General features: G+C 33.4%; 1 protein-coding gene across 1 annotated transcript; it reads right to left on the bottom strand.

Moving 5' to 3' along the window:
- Positions 1-17,561: 17,561 nt before the first annotated feature.
- Positions 17,562-22,078, bottom strand: LOC127863524 (uncharacterized). Its single transcript, XM_052403070.1, has 2 exons — positions 21,978-22,078; positions 17,562-18,530 (listed from the first exon to the last, which is right to left on the bottom strand). The coding sequence occupies exons 1-2, from the start codon at positions 21,988-21,990 to the stop codon at positions 18,136-18,138; spliced, it is 408 nt and encodes a 135-aa protein (XP_052259030.1). The 5' UTR covers positions 21,991-22,078; the 3' UTR covers positions 17,562-18,135.
- Positions 22,079-22,926: the final 848 nt, after the last annotated feature.

The following is a 22,926-nucleotide window of genomic DNA, read 5'->3' on the forward strand; positions in this document are numbered from 1 at the left end:
CCACATGTAGGATACTAAATTGAACGAGCGCTCTTTCAAGCACGGATTTAAGGTTGCTGTCATGCTCCTAGTCTAGTTCGACTATAGACAAGGATATCATCAACAAGTCTGATAAATTCGTCTCCACTCAAGCATAGACCAAATGGTTACCTTAGATAACGGTACCTTCCAAATATGGTGCTGAAACATGTCAGATATGATGACTCTTCACTGAGTTTAACAGCCCAGTAACCTGATCTTGAATCAAGTTTTGTGAAGTCTTTTGCTCCATTAAGAGATTGCAAAGGGATCGAATAGGGTAATGCGGACGCTGTATACTTTTATTTAAGTCCGTCGGATCCAAACAAACTCTGAAATTACCTTGGCCTTTTTCCATGGATTTACCCATTCGGTAGGTTCATTGACCTTTGTAATGACCCCTAATTTTTCCTTTTTGGCCAGTTCAGCTTTACATCTGTCCTGTAGTGCAACAGGTATTCTACGAGAGGGGTGAACAACAGGCTTACTGTAGGGATTTAAATGAATGTTGCACTCACCCTTCATGTTGCCTATTCCTTGAAAAAGCTTTGGAAAGTCCCGTACAAAAGTCGTCATTAGACAGTTCGATGTATGGGATTCCACTGAGAATGATAGCTGGATTAGGCCAAATTTAACAGACGTTTGTAAACAGAGCAAAGGCTGTGATTATGTATGCACTACGCGGAATTCATCATTCTCAGAATGACCATGACGTGCGTGTATACAATGCAAGTAAATAGTTCCTTCAGTCTTTAACGGGATGCCATTGTATGTTGATAACCGGAGATTTGAACGTTTGAGATTTCCCTTGGTACCAATGCATTGATAGTCAGAAAATGGCAAAATGTTTACCTGAGATCCAGTGTCAATCTTGAACTTGATGATTTGTTGTTTTGGACCTACCCCAATTTCTGCAAAAACTTGTCCATTAACTATTTTGGATTCAATACTATCCACAAAAACACTATCACAAAGCACATCATCACTATGCACATCATCACTTCGAGCGGCACTGTTAATGTCGTTTACATCCCTAGATCGGCATGCGGAAGCGAAATGGTTCCACTTCTTGCAGAGGTGACACTGTTTAACATGGGCAAGGCATTGCCCTTCTCGGTGTATTGTGGTGCAGTTTTGACATGTCCTCTCCTTTTGAGGATGCAGACTTGAAGACTTGGCGTTTTGAGGGGATGGTCTGGAGCGACCATATCTGGATGCTGCTTGTTGGCTGGCCGACTCCGATTTTGCACATGGACGTGGCTTCTGTTTGCTCGACATATGTCTGAATTTAACATTGTCAGCGGACTTTTCTGTCTGCATTTCTGTCAACTGTTTTTGTTCATACTCGTAGGATTGGCAGATTTCAATGGCTTATTGCAATGTTAGTTTGTCACCCTCGGTATGAAGCTTCTCTCGGATCTTTTTCGACTTAATCCCAAACACTATTTGGTCTCTAATTAAATCATCTCTATATTCTACTCCATATGCACCATGCAATGCTGATGTTTTGATTCTGGTAATACATGCTTCTGCCGTGGACTCTCTTGTTTTTCATTACGAAATTTATTTATGTTCAAGACTGGTTTGGATCTTGGTTGTACATGCGTTCGAAATGCATCAAATATCGCTTTTGTTGATTGTCTTGCCTCATCTGTAAGTGGAAGTGTGTTGAATATATCACGGCCTTTCTCACCGACCCAAAGCAACGCAAAAATCATTTTTGCGCTCTACTCCTTTTCTGCTAAATTCCACCAGGAGATTTGCACTGTCCCAGTTCATCCTTGGAATAGGAATTCCTGTTAAATCCATCTTATTATATGTATAAGTCCACAAAATAGAATGCATACACAAAATAGACAGCAGAGTTTAATTTCTGACACCATGTTTTGTTGGGGTGTTTTTTAATAACAAGTCTATGGTACTAATCTAAATATTTATTAACGCACAACAACTGTATGAATCTACTTGATGAACGTGAGTACTATTGTTAAGCGAGAGACTGGTTAAATTGAACTGCCACGCTGTTTACTGGCTATTTATACTGATAAGCCTTGTGGCTCATAGAAGACTGTCAACCTGTAAACATGAGGAAGCTATTTTATTAGAGGTTGTACAAGACGCGATTTAATCGTTTATTTATATCATGTGTTAACTTCAATCATGTTTATCCCACATGGTCAGCCTTTGTTAATATCAGAAATTTAAGTTTATTAGCCGGAAAACATGCATGACCATACAGGCCTAAGTTATCAATATCATGGATATAACCACACTATGTGGAAGTCCTATAGAGTCCCTTTTAAAATGGCAAATGTGTGTCCAAACATATTTAATAGTAATACTATTTGTGGCGAGTGTGAAAGACATACAATGATTCCGATATCTGGTTTAGTGTTGAGGTAGACACGTGTGTATTATATTGAATGATAAGTATTCGATACACACCTTTGTGTTGAGGAAGACACGTGTGTAGTATATTGAATAATAAGTATTCGATACACACCTTTGTGTTGAGGTAGACACGTGTGTAGTGTATTGAATGATAAGTATTCGATACACACCTTTGTGTTGAGGTTGACGCGTGTGTAGTATATTGAATGATAAGTATTCGATACACACCTTTGTGTTGAGGTAGACACGTGTGTAGTATATTGAATGATAAGTATTCGATACAAACCTTTGTGTTGAGGTAGACACGTGTGTAGTATATTGAATGATAAGTATTCGATACACACCTTTTTGTAAAAGGTAAATAATGATGATCCAAATAGCACAATAGGAATGAAGTACGTAATATATTGATAAGCACGTGATGCAAAACACAAAGCAAATAACGATCGTTAAATAGTTGATAAATAAACGGAGTACGATTGCGTTTTCGTGTTTCTTACAAGAAAAACATATAAGAAGAACTTTTTTTCCTTTCATATGGTTTCTATTGCGTAATGGCTGCATTGGTACTTATCAAGTTTTAAACATGAGAATGTAAAACATTTGTATTATGTTGGAAAGATAAATTCGTTTCTTTTTCACAAAACCATCGTAATTTATCATTATTGCTCGTCATGTGGTATATTACACTCTAAACACTAAAACCGATGTAAATTTTCAACAACGAATTTCAGCTTTGTCAAAGGCAAACAAAATATAAAGGCTTATTGCCAACCTTATGCGCACAGATCTGATTGGTTCCGACCATGGCTCTCTCATATCCCTGTCACAATTACACACCACGCGATGATAGTCGATTTATATATTTTTTTATTTCAAATGATTTAAGTTAATTTGTATTCAACATGTTAAAATGTTTGAATGTTTAAACACAAATAAAACCTTAAATTATTTCGAAAATGATTTTCATAAAGTTGGAATGCAGCAGAATGATACCCTGCACGTGAAGTTTGGATTGTTCCCAATCGCTTAAGTATGAGCATGCAAATCAATTAGTATACCCCCATTATTAATTGGTAATGGGGGCTATATAGAGTTCACTTTGTCGATCGGTCGGTCGGTCGGTGACAATAAATGAGATTGTCCGGACCATTATTTTGTCATTTATTGTAAGATTTTAAAATCATTTGGCACATTTGTGTCATGCGAAAGAATAACGTCGATATCTCCAAGGTCAATGTCACACTTTCAGTTCAAATGTAAAAAATGGCCATAAATGAGCTTGTCTGGGCCATAACTATGTCATTCATTGTGAGATTTAAAAATTACTCGGTACATTAATTTTGTTCACAGTCATTGGACGGCGTGTCATGCGAAAGAATTCAAAAGTTCAAAGATCAAAATGGCAATAAATGATAATGGCATAATAATTCTTAAATATCGCCATATATTAGCTTCTCTTGTTTTGTGAAGACAGCATGCAACATATTATGTGTCAATACAGCATGTGGAGGTAAACGTCACATCTGTGAGAAAGCTCTAGTTCAAATAATAACAACTGGAATTGAATGTTTACAAAGAAAGAAACCATCTTGTACACACACCATTTCACTTCCATTAGGAGACGTACACATTGTATGCGTAGTTTTTAGGCGGAATGCTTACAAGTATTCAGTTTCATGATGTTACATTACGTACGTACGAAATACACGAACTTGCGTTCAGTGTGTTATATGTTTTGTCTTTTGGGGTGTATTTACTCACATGTTACTTTAGTGTCAGTGTTTTTTTTTATTTCAGAGGCTGTCAATGTGCTTTTGCAAAAGCCACACATTTTGTTAAGTGTTATACAACTTGTGTATGAAGTGGAGTTGCATAAGATTCTCGCAATTTTTAACATCGAATTCTGTTTTCTTTTTCAGAGTCTTCCACCATGCGTGTGTCAAGAACGGTGATGTGTGTGACGTTTTTATGAATGTTGTTGGCGTGTTCTCAAAAGACATAGACTTTGACGACTTTTACAGTAAGCGCCTGCTTAGCTACCTTCGACGAAAATATCCGGGCTATATCTTTCACCCAATTAAGAACGGTTTGGGTGAATTGAATGAATCGCCGCTGCGCCTTGACATCTAGAAAAAGCTGATACACCCGGATAGGATCTTTTCGGTGATGAGAAAAAATGTGGCAATGGTGCTAATGGTGCATTATGCTTTGAACTATCCGTCTAGCAGGCTGCATACTCGGATGACGCAGTTCGGAGAAACTATCACACCTCCCAAGGGAAACAATGGAGGGGTCCGCAATATCCTTCGATATGGAAAATGAGAAAAGCTTTTTTTATGGACGATGTCTACCCTCTCCAAAACGGAGAAAGCAGGACAAATCATATAAACTTAAACATTATTTCATTTTACAGGTATGTTAAGGTGGAAAGGATAAAGTGTATAAAAATATAAATACTCATGATAAATACCGAGATAATTTCTTCTACAAACAAAATAAAAACACATAGCTCTTGGAGAAAAGCGGATAATGAAATAAGCGTAAACGCTTAATTTTGTAAGTCAAAACAATGCATAGATAGATAGATACTCTTTCGTAATTACTTCAATAATCTCGATTTTGTTTATTTCCGTGTATTTTTTTTAATGGATGCATCTAAACATAATTGTTATTTTAAATATTAATTTCATCACACGATGATATATTTTATGTTTCTGTATATTTTATTTCGAAAGAATAATAACAGTGTCGAAAGTGACAAGTTTGTTTGGAGACATAGTCCCTTTAAAGCGGGTATATACGATTTTCTATATGTGTTTAATTGTAATATATTGATAAAATATGTTACAATAACATAAAATGGAAAAGAAAAATTATATATTAAAGCCGAATTTCATAAAATGCAGCAAAGACAAATTAGCGCCCCGAGCCGATTGTGACGTACATATTTTCCAACAATAACCGAAGCATTCGTCTTTGTATTAGGATCGGAGTTAGTGTTCATGTGTCGTATTAATAGATATCGTTGCAGGAATTCAAATAAACCGTTAAACTAAGTTTAGATTCACATCGTACATGTATGGTATACATGCTGGCGAATTCGGCTGTACAGCCGTTTTCAATTTCAGAATTAAATATCTGGCTTATTTCGCATTTTTCGACACATGTTCTTCTTAACTTTTATTTTAATTTATATTGAAATATATATATAATAATTTTTTACACATTTCATATAAATTCATAAATATTTGACAAAATCGTATATACCCGCTTTAACTACACAGGACGTATTGTGGAGCTTCCTGTTTTCATGAATATTAACCTATACACGTTATATCCGAATAAATAACATATCAAACTTTGAATGTATCTACTATTTTTTTTAATATTGATTATTTAGTGCCGTTTCAACCTTTTGATGATGATTTCCTTTTCTATAATTTGACCATTAAAAAATCAATTATTTAGTCCGCTAAAACAATTCAAAGGAAAAGTAACACAATTAAAGAAAAAACACTTTTCGACATTTTTTATGCTGTTTTTCTTTTCTATAATTTGTTTTGGTCGAATATTATGGTAAAACCTTTCGAGCATATAAATAACATTTATTACGACAATGCCGCATCTGGTATCATATTAAAGTTATGTTGTGAGATAATCATGAAAAGCCAGGGCGTAATGCTTTTTGCTAAACGACAATAGATATGTGATTTTTTGTTAAATATGCTTATAACCAAAGGTTTTTTTATTTCGCGTTTATTAGTTCCCAAATTACAACTGCAATCCGGCAATTGACAGCCGACAAAAATGCAACGTAAACTTATTTTGTTTTGGGGGGTGATTTTAATTGAGTGTTTATAAGTCGGTAAATACCGCGCAAAGACCCGTCCCAAAGCAGCACCATATATTAAGGAAAACGATCACCATCGCTAGTTCAAAAGTAACAACTAAGCGACTGGTATTTGACATTTAGTTTAAGACTTTTATCGAATCTTAAAAATAGCTCCCTACTATATTTTGATATATATGGTATGTTGATACAATTTTGTAAGTAACCAAATTGATTTATCGAGTTTAAATTCATATGATAAAGAACAGAACGCCAATAATTAAGACCAATATTTGGGGTGAGCGATGCACTAAGACCGGTGCTAAACAAGGACGGGGCCACTTCACACTCTCGCACACCTGGGACAGTACGTTAACATCGTTTACCCCGACAATAAGCGGTGTTAACGTTTCCCAACAGTAGAAATGATTATGTTGATTAAGTCCGTACTAAACGGACGAAAGCTTAATGGCTTTCAATACCTCAATACTTATTGTGTGTAATTTGACAGTCTAAAACTTATTGGATTATAAATTGTTGCAGTTGATGTATTTCTAACTCCATAAATACATACATTACTGGTTTTGTATACATTTGATGGCGTGATGTGTCAGCTTTTTGTAAACACACGTGTTCTCATGCCAGTACATGAAACAAAGAATAGAAAAAATCGGGATTATTTTCCATTTTTGGTCCCATTGAAATGAAAAGTGTACCTCACATTCAGTTCGTCTTCTTTATCCATAAACCCGGTTAAAATCCGTAAACGCCATAGAGGAAATAACGAGTATATAAGACGGCCTGTACATTGTTTAATAGATCTCAAGCGCGAATTATGGACCATCTGATGTCATTGCCCGGGTAACACAGAGCTAGGTTTCCCGTTGCAGTAGCATTGTACGGTATTTCGCTGTTGACACGGACAACTTTTGAGCCTAAATGTATTTTACAAAATATATTCAAAAAAAGTATAAATTAAGGTTTAATTAACCCATCGGACTTCAACGTTTGACGATGTATCTGGATAAGAGCTTTTGAAAATTGAACATTTTTTTGCCAAGTTTTGTGCACACAACATCGTTGATTGTACACATATTTATACACAGTTACAAGATGCAAATGCTCTGTACAATATACCAAATGAAAAATAGCACTCCGGGTCAAATGGCATAATAGTTACCAACCATGAAGCTCGGAACGATACCTACACATTAGGCCTAGGTCCATGTACAAGTTGGGAATGTCTGGTCATTTTAATTTAAGATCTCTCAGTGGGTTTGCTTTTTCTTAAATACAGTCAAGTTACCATTACCGGAGCATTACCCATAGCGGATCACTTTGATGTTCAAGACTGCGTATCGCGATAAATAGTTGACATTTTTAGATGATATTTTGCCTAAAGCATCTTCAAGGACTGTTCTTTACACGCACTGATTGAGTCGTAGTCGGAGCTACTCTTTGTCAAACATTTTGCTGACATGTTTATTCGACTTTGTTGACTTCCGTCTCGTTTCCAAATTGAGGTTGAACATTTTTCACGGTCACATGCTATAACTCTGTTGTGAAGTAGGAAGTTTGCGCATTAATTTAAAGGCCATGTAGTAGTATTTCCGCCTGTAAAAGTCCATTTCAGTTTTGATTCGTGTTTAAGATTTTGCAACGCCTTAAATGAAATTAAGAATTAGGACAGTAACGGATCAAGAGTGATAATATGCGTATTGGTAAAATATTATATTTAAATATATGCAAATATTGTTGATTCTTACAATAAATGATCTCAATCTTAATGTTTTATTTATGTTCCATGCTCAATATCGATGATTAGATATGATTCAAACAAGTTACATGGTTTATAAGATGCCTATATCTTGTCGATCTTTTTAGGATTTTCAACAGATAATTCACACAAAAACACCATGCGTAAAGTGTCGATACAAGATCACATATAGAAAACAATTAATAACACAAAATGAATAAAATTTATAACTGGCAATATAACTTTGTTATTGTAAACAATATATTTCATGTTTCGACAGTTCAAATAGCGTGTTAGATGCCTGCCCCACTGAGTGGTTTCAGTCACGTGATCCGTTATGGCTACAACTGATCCGTTAATGCATGAATTCTGCGGCGAAAAAAAGGTATCACAAATACATTTTGCCTGCGTTTAAAAATAAGACTATGTGCTGAATCAGTAAGCAAAGGTAATATTTAATCAAACTGGTGTATAAGAAGTCTTAAAACATTCATTGCCTTCCACCAGAACAACTTAATTACTCTACTGATCCGGTAATTATAACTTGTCTGTACCTCATGCACGTGCCAATCAAAATACTTAAAAAAAACGTGGACAAACACCATTATACAAACCATGCATGAGTAACTGGTAAATTGAAAAAAAGGCAATAAAGGCCCAAAGTCGCAAAACTGACATACAAAGGGACTAGCCTGTTCTGTGCAGCCCAATATATCATTAAAACACATGATCTGACCAAGTTTTATGAAGAGTGAACTATAAATGTAATTTTAATAGTGCTAACAAGGTTTTACAATAGCCATTTAAGGATAAATTTCCGCCATGCTTGGCGGCCATGCTTTTCAACAAACCGGAACAATTTTCAAACTCATCCAAGATATCATTTGAACGAATATTCTGACAAAGTTTCATGACGATTGGACAATAAATGTGATTAGAGTGTTAACAAGTTTTTACTTAAGCCATATACGAAAAAATGCCCCAACCCCTCTGTTGGCAATGTTTTTCAACCAACCGAAACCATTATCCAACACGTCCAAGATAGCATCAAAACAAATATTCTGACAAAGTTTCATGAAGATCGGAAAATAAATGTGACCTCTAGAGTGCTAACAAGTTTGCCTTACCACATTCACTTAAATTTAATAAACAAAATCTCTGTAAATTGCCTGAAGTCTTAAAATCTAAATTAGTCATTGTTCCAGCAGATACGGCTGCTAATAATGTTTTAATAATATGACGAGTGAATTATGTTCTTACTATTTCACAAGAACTTTCAAAAACTATATCATATTGTGATTACAATAAGCAACCTAATGAAATTATTGCCAACCATATTGCCGTATGCAACAATTTAATGTTGTTGTCAATTTTACTGACAAGACGTGGCCATCACTTTACTGGATACCTAAATTACATAAAACGCCATATAAAAGTCGTTTTATCGCTAATTCAGTGTCTTGTACCCCCGAGCAAGTATCAGTGTATCTTATATCTGCATTGAGCGCTATTATATATATCATAAAGCTAAATATTGTGATAAAGTTAATGAAAATAGTAATATTAACATATTTTTTGGTCAATAAAAAACTCCTTTTAAGTAATTTATAAATTGAAAATAAAAATAAAAAATAAGGTGTCGCAAGTAAGCACTTATGATTTTTTCTAAACTATATACAACGTTTTCTCACGCTTTAATAAAATCCAAACCTGGTTCTTCGATTGAAAAAACTTTTGCAAGAGAGAAGAGTACATTACACTTTAGACAGCTTTTTTGCTAATCATTTAATGGTAAAATATTTAAACAAATTATTGGCGTTCCTATGGGTACTAATTGTGCGCCACTTATAGCTGATCTTTTTGGATATTGTTATGAAAGCGATTTTATGTTAGGATCATCTAAAACTAAACAACTAGATTTAGTTCAATGTTTTAACCTTACTAGTAGGTACATTGATGACATACTTAATTTAGTTAACCCATTTTTTTAACAATATATTAACAACATCTACAAGAACGAACTAGTCTTAAATAAATCGTGTCAATCCAATACAGACGCTGCGTATTTAGACTTACATCTTACTATTGATACTAATATGATCATAACTAGTTTATACGACAAACGGGGCGACTTTAACTTTGAAATTGTGAATTTTCCGTTCCTAGATGGCAACATCCCTAAAGGTCCATCCTATGGTATTTACATTTCGTAGTTGGTACGTTATGCCAGAGCATGTTCATGTATTAAAGATTTTAATGATCGTAATCGTATATAAACAAAGACATTGCTAAAACAAGGTTTTTTGTATCATAGCCTTAGAAGTAAATTCGCTAAATTTAACTCAAAGTATGGTGATTAAAGTTCTAAATATAATGTTTCTTTAAAATGGCATTTAACTAATGAAATTTCCCACCCATCATTTTATTGAAACTGTTCGCAAATAAAAGTATCTTAAAGAAAATGTTTATATTAAACTTTTCAATTTAATAAACTAATTATTATCAAAAGGATATGATTTTAACGTACTTAAAAACACGTGCTTGTTGGTTTTCGATTCACTATATCTTTCTTCTCTTAAACTTTGGAATAGTTAATGGAATTTTATACGTTTGATTCTTAAATATTTAATCACCTAAGCTTGTTTTATTGGTAATTCAATTTTACAGTACCGCCCATTTAATATTTATTTTTTTATGTTACAGTACTGCCCCAGGATTTTGTTCACGTCATCGTGTCTTCGCTTATCAATTGCGTCATACGATACTCTTTCTCTGTTCCTGGCTACATTGACTTTTGTGACGTCATCGCTTTAATATTTCTTCATACCACATACTTTAACTGTTTTAATCTACAGGCATAGGTCATTGGGTTTAAAGCGTTCATTTTTAATTTTTATATTTTCTCTCTGACAGGCGTTTCTTGTTTGATTTATTTTTTAGCAGTCACATAACCAACCAAGCTATGTAATATGGATCTTTTGCACCCATTATTGCTGCTTCTTCCTGTATATGCGCGATGATGATCTGAAATATTAACTTCATGACGCTATATTCTTAAATATTCTCTATAAAGACGGAATGTCGATGACACTTGCTCGTAGTTTCATTTCATCGTTCCTCAAAAAGTTGTAACGCTGTTGCTCTGGTCTCTTTCTTACCATTAAGTAATTAATTGGTAATTACATTGAATGCGTTTTAATTCCCTTTTATTATTGTTTAATTTGAGTAACATTTCTATTAGGTGAAATTTTATTTACACTTAGATGTATCATGAATATTGCTGGGCCAAGTGTGAGGTTGAGCGCTCTTAAACCGGTTTAAACCCCCAATGCTTTGCATTGACCGTTCCAAGGCGGTGACCCCAGATTTATTCTTATATGTGTTTATGTTGTTTTGTATTGTGCTGTTTTGTACTGTTTGGGCAATCGGTCACTTGCCTTAAATAAAGAACCACCTAATTGTTTATAATAAGAATTCAATACTGCTCCAGCAGCTGGATTTTCACTTCTTTGTATTTAATATAGCCAAATATAACCACATAAGGGAATATGCCACGCCCCTGGTGGCCATGTTTTTAACCAACCGGAATAATTGTCAAACACTCCCAAAATATAATTTGGACAAATCGTCTTACCAAGTTTCATCAAGATCGGACAATAAATGTGGCCTCCGAAGTGTTAATAAGGATTTACAATAGACATATATGGAAAAATACCGCCGGTGGCCATTTTTTTTATCAGACCAGCACCATTTTTGAACTCATCCAAGATAGCATTAGAATAAATGTTATGAGCAAGTTTCATGAAGATTGGACAATAAATGTTAAATAAATGATAAATAAATGTTAATTGCAATCATGATTTCTCATTAAGAAGAGTGTCTTAAATGACACATAAGTAATACACGTGTTTTGTTGGTTTCTTTTCAAAGAATCGATTAAAGCGAAACAAACTCTATACAACTTTGTCTTCTTCGCACGATGCGTGTCCATTTTTAAACCGACATTGTTATGACGCTGGTCGAAATAAAAAAATATCCCTTTTTAATTTCGACATCTTTGAAAATTGCCTGTTTTTTATTGTGTTTACAAGATCCTTTAATCATGTTCTGATATTCAGCGTTCTGTGATGGTCTGCATTATACTGAAATCGTACTAAAATTGATCACAAACATATGGGCCGTACTCTGTGGTAAAGGGGTTTAATGCATGTGCGTAAAATGTAGTCCCAGATTAGCCTGAAAAGTCCGCACAGGCTAATCAGTGACGAAAATTTCCGCTTTAAGTATAATCTTCGTTTTAAGAAAATCTCTTCTTTGCAAAAATCAAGTTTCAGCGTAAAGTGTCATCCCTGACAATATGCGAACTGCAAATGCTAATCTGGGACGACACTTTACGCACATGCATTAAACCCCTTTTCACAGAGCACGGTCCAATTATAAGGAAAGGCAATCGGGATTATCATGAGACTATATCTCCACATATTGTTTTTTCTGAATCCTCAGTATGTCTTCAAGATGCAATTCAAATTTATGCATCTTTTCCTCATTATTTCTACCACGAAACAACATGCTTACATAGCCTTTGGCGTACACAAAATATGTCAATAAATATACTACATTTAATCGCGATCGGCACGCTTTGGTCAAACAAGCGATGCTGTTCAAACCAAAATGTCAATGTGTTTACCACACAGAGTGTTTTAATGCTTCCATGAATGGGAAGCCTTCATGAAATTGAATATTAACACAAACGGCTAAACAACAGAAGACCAACGCATGCTTGACTTAAGTTCAATAAAAAAATATGCACTCAAATATACGAACAAAAATTATTACATGTCGTTTACAGTTGCATAAGCATAATTATGGTTAATATAAAAATGAAATTACTTAATGTAAAAAATGCTTTTAAAAATAGTTCAAATATGAAGAAAACCATATTTGTACCAAATTACAAACTACAAATAAGCTAATAGAGATGTACACTAATAATATTTTAATGCAATATTCTTATTACACAAATACTTCAAATTATCGATTATAATCGTTACGTTTATTTTATTATACCTTTACTACTTCAATGACCTGCAATGAAGCAGCCTGTTAAAATTTTGTGTGAAATTCAATCAATTTTTAGAATAAGAATTCCAAAATAGCATTAGCTATGGATCATAAAGTGTCCAGTCAATATTGTATATGTGTTTTAACAGAGTTTGAGCGACTAATTGAACAGAATATCAACATTTACATATGGTAAGATAGACATGCCCAACTTGTACATGGACCTAGGCCTAAGGTGAAGGTCATCATATCGTTCCGGGCATCATGGCTGGTAATGTTTATGCCATTTTGCCCGGAGTGTTGGTTTTCATTTTGAATATTGTACAGAACATTCACATCTTGTAACCGTTTACAAATGATTGTACAATCAACGATGTTGTCTGCACAGCACTTTGCAAAAACCGGTAAAAAGTTCTTATCCAGTACATCGTTAAACGTTTAAGTCCGATGGGTTTATAAAACCTTAATTTGTACTATTTAAATATATATGATTTTAAATACATTTAAGCTTCAGACAGTACCCGTGTCAAACGCGAAATGCATTATAATGCTATTGCAACGTCCACACAAGATCTGTTTAACCCGGGCAGTAACGTAATTTGGTCAATATTTCGCGCGTGAGGTCTATTTAACAATATACAGGCCGTCTCATGTATTCTTATTTCCCTTATGGCGTTCACGGGTATTAACCGTGTATATCGATAAAGAAGGCAAACTTAATATGAGGTACAATATTCATGTAAATGGGACCAATAAATTCACTGAAATATTCCGTTTTTGTTCATTTACTGGCATGAGAACATGTGTTTTTACAAAACAGCTGACAAACCATGGCGAACAAAATATAGACATCCAGTAATGTATTTATTTGTGGCGTTAAAGTTTATCAAATGCAACAATTTCCGTCTTTTCCTTACTATTTTATTATTTCTCGCGTATAAAAACGCTAACATAAATCGAGTTGATGCTACGATGACATGCAGTCATTAAAACATGTAAACATTTAAAACACCAGTTGATATAAATAATTTGACGGCATAAGACAATTCCCAGTGAATGCTTATGAAAGTTTGTGCATATGTAAGAAAGGTAAAAACGGATACGAGGGTCGTTCAGAAACGAAGACTATGTTTCTAACGCATCCAATCTATTCTAATGAATTGCACTGCTGCTTCTATAATAGGCACATATTGTTTTCAGTTTTGATAATGAAATACAGTCTCCAACAAAAAGTGAAGATAAGAGCAATTAAGACGTTGATTGGTTGCGTCGACAAAAATGTCCTTATGTCGGAACATAAAACGTGTTTCTTGCTTACAATATGCAGTTTGTACATGTTTTCGTTTCATTTAATCGTGCCTGCCTCAGAAGTTGCACTTGTTAACACCCGACCATTGAGGCATTGAATTGTAATTAAATAAGAAACTGATTGTATTCATGTTTTATTCAGAGTGTGTTGCTATAAGATAAATTATCATTTGTATTCAAGGGTTTTGTGGATAAACTATAGCGTGAGGATTTGCCGCTCATAAACCGGGTTTTTATTTTACCGACCCTAAGCGATTTCTTCATGGTTATACCATTGTGTTTGTATTTATAAGGTGCATATTTTCATGTGTATGCCATCAGGTCAACTGTCTTAAATAAAGGACATGTTAGCGATGATAAAAATTATGTAATACTGGTTCAACTGGAGTTTAACTTTTTCAAAGCATTGCCCATTCAATTTCATTTAAAATGAAAACAATATCTTTAAACGACATGCGCTTAAGTATTAATAGGTGGGGCGTTTTCCCTGCCAGGCGAATGATATTGCTGTATTGTCAAACGTAATAAGATATGCTGATCTTTATTTCGTCGGTGGCAAAAGTTAGACACCTGTTTTGCTTTTGTTTGTCGTGTACCGTTGTTGTGTGTCGTAAGGTTAGACAATAAATAAATAAATATATATATATAAATTTATTTAATGTAATTCATAATCTAGCACAGTGGAAAGTCATGAGAAAATGAGTGTATGTTTAATATTTAGCGAGAAAAGTTGTATGATTCTGAATTGAAATAGTGATATGTACCTTGTAGTAAAACTTCCAATTTCATATGACTGTATTTTAGATAGTTAATTATCAACTAGAGCCCATGCAAATACTGCAATATTTTCCATCTGACAATTTAAACTGCAAAGAAGCGTTGAAAGATGCACTGCCCACAATAGCATAAGCACGTATTATAAACTAGAAACTACGATATTCCTTTGAAAATCATGCGACATTATTTATTTCAATCCTTTCGATTTTAGAAGATTGCTTCCGCCAATTTCTGAGATATTTCAGACATTGATACATTTACATCCGACATTTGTTCCAGTGGTTAAAATTTTATATATTTCTGTAATGATTAATGAACATGCACGTGTCAAAATCAACTTCGATAGTAACATTGCACGTCGCAGTTTGGAAGTTTATTTGGAATTCCCCTAGCGACCGGGAGGTGAGGTGTTCGTTCCAAACTGTGGAAGCGTTCTTTCGATCTTACCAAGGTCACCAAGTACAGGTTCTACCCAAGAAACGGACTCGAGAGCGGTATAAAAAGCATTTCGATGTAATCGAGCAAAAATAATAAATATGTTCTGACTAACCTGCACTTATTTGTGACGATCATCCGCAAATATAAACATTAATTGGGAATATTAAACCAAATGATGATTGTGTAAGTATCTTTATTTACAAAATTGAACAATTCGTTTATTGATTAATGTTTTATTTCCACAATGATTTTTAACAATACAAAATATTAAAATTCCTATGACAAAATCGATATTTTACAGCGGTATAAATTTAAATATCGAGTAAACCTATAAACCACAGATACTCTAAATAAAACGTATTGTGAACATAGTGTCTATTTATTGTCTGTGAACTTCTTTACGTTTAAATTAGTTTTTTTGGAAATTAAAACTATTTGAATCTATTTTTTTTGTGAGGACGATAAGTAAATTTTTTTTTGTAGAAAGGTATATAACAAGCAATTTTCTATTACAATACATCAAGATCTTTATCTTTAATCTTGATCGAGCTGTTGTGTTCGTATATAAACGACAAGGTGAATATATTCCCCTTTTTTGATTCGCTCTGATTAGACCATTATATAACGAAGGTAAGTTCATATCTATGGAAGATGCTTTAGGCGTGTCACATTGTACAAAAATAGAAAAATAGAATCGAATTATGATGATGCATTTCTTGAAATAAATGAATTTTTTATGTGCTGTATAAATCTTATATATAGAAAAAGTTTACCGTTTGCAAAAACAGTGTTTCTCTGCTTTTTGTTTTGCAAATGCCGTTAGTCCGACTATTCAAAGAAAATTGAATGGTTTATGTATACCCCAAACAAAAAAGTATTATTCCAACAATAAGGTATATGGTCTCAACAAGGAGGTTGCATATTTCCAACAAGAAAGTAAAATGTTCCCAACAAGAATTAGGTCTTTGTTTACCATACATATGTTAAAAAATTGCCCAAAGATTTTGAAAACACAAAAATGCAACATTGCAAACGTTAACAATGAAAGATATCACATGTCAACCATGCATTATCGACACATTAATTGTACAACTGCTTTGATAACGTAATAAATCACATATCCTTTGTTGCTCTTCTGTTACATAATAAATTAATTAAGTGTGGTGTATTGATATCGCCATCAAACACTTGATCTTAATTATCGGCGTTTTGTGCTTTATCACATACATTTAAACTCGATAAATCAATTTAGTTATTAACACAAAATTGTATCAACATACCATAGAAATCAGAATATAGTAGGGAGTTATTGAAGGCTTGTTCGCTATTTTTATGATTCGCTAAAAGTCTTAAACTAAATGTCAAATACCAGTCGCTTATTTGTTCCTTTTGAACTAGTAGCTTCTTTGGGACGGGTCTTTACGCGGTTTTTACCGACAGCTAAACGCTCAATGAAAATCACCAAAAAAAAATTACGTTGCATTTTTGTCGACTGTCAATTGCCTAATGGCAGTTGTAATTTGAGTACTATTAAATGCAAAATAAATAACTCTTTCGCTATAAGCATTTCTAAAAATATTCATAAAGCTTTTTTCGTTTGACAAAAAAGCATGACGCCCCGGCTTTTCATTAACATCTCACCACATAACTTTAATATGATATCTGATGCGTCATTGTCATAATAAATGTTACTTGTATGGTCGAACGGTTAAACCATAATATTCGACCTAAACAAATTATAGAAAAGAAAAGCAGCATCAAAAAAAGGGCGAAACGTGTATGTTCTTTAATTTTGTAACTTTTCATTTGAATTGTTTAAGCGGACTAAATAATTTATATCTAAAAAAATAGGTCAAATTATAGAAAAGGTAATCATAATCAAAAAGGTCGAACAGTGTCTTGTGTTTAATTTTGTAACCTTTTCTTTGATTGTTTAAGGGCATAAAATAATACATATTTAAAAAAAATAAAAGTATATACTTTCAAAGTTTGATATGTTTTTTATTCGGATATTACGTGTATAAGTTAACATTCATTAAAGCAGGAACCTCCACAATACGTCCTGTGTAATTAAAGGGACTATGTCTCCAAACAAACTTGTCACTGTCGATGGTATCAATGGTATTATCCTTTCTAAATCAAATATACACAAACATAAATATATACCATTGTGCGATTAAATCAATATTTAATAACAATTATGTTTAAATGCGTCCATTTAAAACATACTCGTAAAAGAAACACAATGATCGAGATACTTAAAGTAATTACGAAACAGTATCTATCTATGCATTGTTTTGAATTACAAAATTAAACGTTTACGCTTATTTCATTATCCGCCTTTTTCCAAGAGCTATGTGATATATTTTCGTTTGTAGAAGAAATTTTCTCGGTATTTATCATAATTGTTGATTTTTATACACGTTATCCACGCAAACTTAATATACCTGTCAAATGAAATAATGTTAAAGTTCTATATAATTTGTCTTGCTGTCTTCGTTTTGGAGAGGCTAGGTAATGAGTGTTGACATAGTCCCTTTAATAAAAGCGTTTCTCATTTTCCGTGTCTAAAGATTTTGCGTTGTTCTCCATAGTTTCCCTTGTCAGGTTGAACATATTGTCCAAATGGCGTTATCCGAGTATGCCGACTGCTGGACGGTTCGTTCAACGTATATGGCAGCACGTGCGCTTTTTTGCTCATCGCCGAAAAGACCCCATCCGGATGTTTCAGCTTTTTGTACAAGTCTAGGCGCGGCGGCGATTCACTCAATTCACTCAAACCGTCATTGGCTGGGTAGAAGATATTGCCCGGGTATTTTTGTCGAAGGTAGCTAAGCAGGCGTTTACTGTAAAAGTCATCAAAGTCGATGTCTGCTGAGAACACACCGACGACGTTCAGAACAAACGTCACACACATCACTGTTCTTGACAAACGCATGTTGGCAGAATCTGGAAAAGATTACAGAATTCGATGAAAAACATTGCGAGAATCTTACGCAACTCCACTTCAAACACAAGTTGTATAACACTCAACTGAATGTGTGTTTTTTTGCAAAGCACCTTCGCAGTATCTGAAATAAAAAAACTGAAGTGACGCTGAAAAATACTAAGAAACAAATGGAACATGAAAGTAAACACCATTCAACTGAAAACAACATATACTACACACTAAACGCAAGTTGGTGTATTTTGTTCGCACAGAATGGAATAAAATGAAACTGATACCTTTTAAGCATTGTGCCTAAAAACTACACATTAAGTGTGTAAGTCTCCAAATGGAAGTGAAATGGTGTGCGTACAAAATGGTTTATTTCTTTGTAACCATTTCAACTGTCAATTCCAGCTATTATAATTTGAATAATTCATTTGTACGCTTATACTTCAACGATTGGAAACAATACAAACTCAACGTGCAGTGTATAATTATTCTGCATTCAAAAGTAACATCCCTACGGACCTGGAAGGAATAAAAGTTTTTAGCTTGTTCATACTTTATCCGAATCCGTTTCTACATAATCTTAGTTGTTATATGTTGCTTACATATTAACCTTCAAACGTGTTAACATAACCATTAAAAATAACAATATATAAATCGACTATAATTGCGCGGCGTGTAATTGTGGGCGAGATATAATAGAGCCATGGTCGGAACAAGTCAGATTTATACTCGGAGGTTGGACATAATCCTTAATAGTGTGTTTGCTTTTGACAAAGTTGAAATTACTTTGTTGAATAATTACATCGGTTTTTAATGTCTAGATTTTTTAAATACCATTTGACGAGTAATAATGATAAATTACGTTAATTTTGTGAAAAAGAATAATATTTACTTTCCAACATAATAAAAATGTTTTACAATCTCATATTGGAAATGTGTTACGTACCAATGCAACCATTACGCACTTTACATCATATACCAGGAGAATATGTGCTTCTTATATGTTTATCTCGTCAGAAACACAAAAACTCAATCGAACAATGTTTATTTACCAACAAATGAATGTTTAGATAGCTCATAACTATTTTGTGTTATGCATCACGTGTTTTTTCAAAATAAAACATACTTCATTCCTATTGTGTGGTTTGGATCACCAGTGTTTACCTTTCACAAAAAGATGTGTATAGAATACTTCTCATTCAAAATACTACACACGTGTCCACCTTAACACAAAACCAGATATCGGAATGCATCGTATGTCTTTCAAACTCGCTACTAATTGTAATAATATTCTATATGTATGGACATTCAATTGCCATTATAAAAGAGATTCTAATGGACTGACATATAGTGTGATTAAATCCATGATATTGATAAATTAGATCTGTATGGCCATGCATGTTTTCCGATTAATAACCTTAAATTAGCACCATATCTTATCTATAAAACACCTTTTATGTTTATAGAACAAAAAGACTACATCAAAGGCGTCGCAATGCGTTCCATAACCTTTGTCATCGCTCTTCCCCTCAACATTACTCTAGATGGTAACGAAGTTAGGAAGAAAAAAGATTAGCGAAACCCATGTGGCAGTTTTACTAATCTTATGCATTAATCACTTAGTAAATTATCAAAGATGAGTGGAGGGCAATTTTCAATTCAGTATCTGCAAAAAAGCCATATTTATGAAGGTCCCATCTTAATGTACATAAATGTACATTTTATCCTTATATAATATGAACAACTTGCTAATAAACAAAATGTGTTTTTATACTGTATACACAAGCGTAAAATACTATGCATTTTAAAGTGTGCATATAACCTACCTACCTACGCGTAACTTACATTAACATGCAGTATACGGTATTAATCTCAACACCAACTTCCTTTGTAGCTTTAAATGTGAACACCAACTTCCTATGTACCTTTATATGTGAACACCAACTTCCTGTTTCTCTCTGTACAATGGGTATATCTTAGTCACTAATTAAAAAGGCAAGTGATTTCATCTAATGATGCTCTCTGGATAAAATGTTTTCACACATCATCAATTCTAAAGGTCAGGGTCCGGAGTGTTTGCAAATATTTCTTTGTTATTGTTACACATTGAAAATGAGAAATCTTTCAGTTCGCAATATATTTAATACGAGGGAGATGCTTTTATTGGACAATGGAATATTATGTTAGCGTTGAATACAGATAATTTATGTTGGAATATCAATGAACTATATGACTTTATTAAATAACAAGTATTACCAAGTCCCATCACCGCACGCTAACAGCTAGTTAACTCAACTGGTAGATAATTGAGTTGCTGACAAATATCTTTGCATTGATATACCTATTTTAAGAATTCGTTACAGTTGTATTTACCGAAATCAGTACTGATATTAAAATGTCATTTTGCATTCACCGTTAAGTTCAATACCAGAATTATACGTGTCTGGATACCTAAAGTATTTAGAGCACGTATACAGGATGGCTTTAAAGTTTGCTTGTTTAAGGTTATTATGAGTGGTCTTTATCCATTTACAAACAAATACTTAATCACAAACTCTATGTCAGGTGCGTTATTATTCAACGTTAAGTAAAATGTCAGATTGCTTCGTTGTTCTTCACCTTTAGCCTATAGAAAACAGGACACATTTGGAAGTTTGCATGTTAAGGGTTTTAATGGATGTAAAAGTACAAGTTTAGTGCAGCCATTTAAAAGCCAGTAATATTACTAAATCATTGCTCGAGTAATAGCAAGTGAAAAATAGAAACAATAACCATATCAATCGATCATTACATACAATCTAATTTAAAATTTAGAAAAATTTGTATTTGTATATACGCAAAACACATTGTAATGCATTTGTCCTTTTTTTAAAGCCCTACGTAATTGTGTCATCGTAATTTCAAATGATTTCGGGATGAGAATTACTTACTCCATGATCAATCAAAAACCAACAATTCATCAATTAAATAATAATTCATTTTATTTACTTTTTGGATCAGAAAATTAGCATCTGATTTCTTTAAGAAGTACTTACAAATTAAAGATTCTATAAAAACATGCTTAATGCAATGTTATTTTGAATACATGAAAATCTTTATAGCATTGGTCATATAAAAAATACACAAATAATTCGATCGTGTATTGGAGCAAAATATCAATTCGAAGTGTCAGTTGATCCAAATAATGCCAGGGTATGTAAATCAAAACTCATGTGTAACGATTATTTAACTATAATGATATATTTTTTTAATTTCGCATACATATATTATAGTTGATAAAATTCTAGAATGAGTATGACATTGCCGGATTTCATTTGTTAATAATATCATACAAAAACACATCTATCAACGTGGTGAAGTAATAATTCTAAAATTCATTAGCAATTATATTTGTTTAAGAGTTCGATTACAATATATCCACATCTCATTTAGCAAAGATGATGCTTAAATACACTAACCTAAAGAATACATCACCAGTTAAAGAATTACATACTACATAACAGTAGATAAACCTAGTTATCCAGTTGAGGTGGTTATTATCAGTGCAGCAAGATATCGTATGTAAACAACAAATAACCACGATGAAACGTCATTTTTATTATCGCTATTTGTATCATTTTTAAATAATGTTCCGAATTTATGTCATATTTTCGTTATAAAATTACACGTGGGTGGGTCGTTCCAAGAAATTGAAAGTAGAAAGGATCCTTACAAACACGCAAACGCCACATGTTAAGTGTGTCATCAGTATAACTGCACAGGTATATTTTATGAAAAATAATGGCATAATTAAAAAAAAAGGTCAATGCATTTCAAACTCTGAAGCAGTGTCTCTTTTTATCTCTATAAGTTACAATACAATTTATAAGCTACATGAATCTCAAGACGAAACACCTTAGCTTTGTTGCAAAGTCTGTCATAAAACTTTTCTCCGCAGTTAATGCCCTCCGTGTAACAAATATCGGTTTAATTTTAACGCTCTATAAACAATTAAAATGACTTCAAATAAAGTTTTAATTGATCCAAAATTTAGTTAACAAATACCAGAAAACACGTTTTTAAATGTCATGAATAATAAAATCCAGATTTATAAGTTTTTTCGAAGTATCCATTTACAATTTTGCTTGTTGTGTGTACAAGCATCTTGTTAATGTGTTTTCGAACACGTGTTCAATTGGCCTGTACAGTTATTCATTCATATGTGTAATTTTGAAGAAAATTGTATATGCTATGTATAACCCTCGGTATCCGTAATCGATTTCCAATTTGTACCGTTAATATAATTTAATCGTTGAAGCCAAAACCGATGCGTCCAGTAGACAACGAGTATATATAATAATGCCTCGAGTAGTAATAGCCTAGTGGTCATAGTAAGCGGCCATTTATCTTGCGTTTGAAGTTTATGAA

Source organism: Dreissena polymorpha, unplaced genomic scaffold (genome assembly GCF_020536995.1).
Source record: "Dreissena polymorpha isolate Duluth1 unplaced genomic scaffold, UMN_Dpol_1.0 chrUn012, whole genome shotgun sequence".
Taxonomy (NCBI): Eukaryota; Metazoa; Mollusca; class Bivalvia; order Myida; family Dreissenidae; genus Dreissena; species Dreissena polymorpha.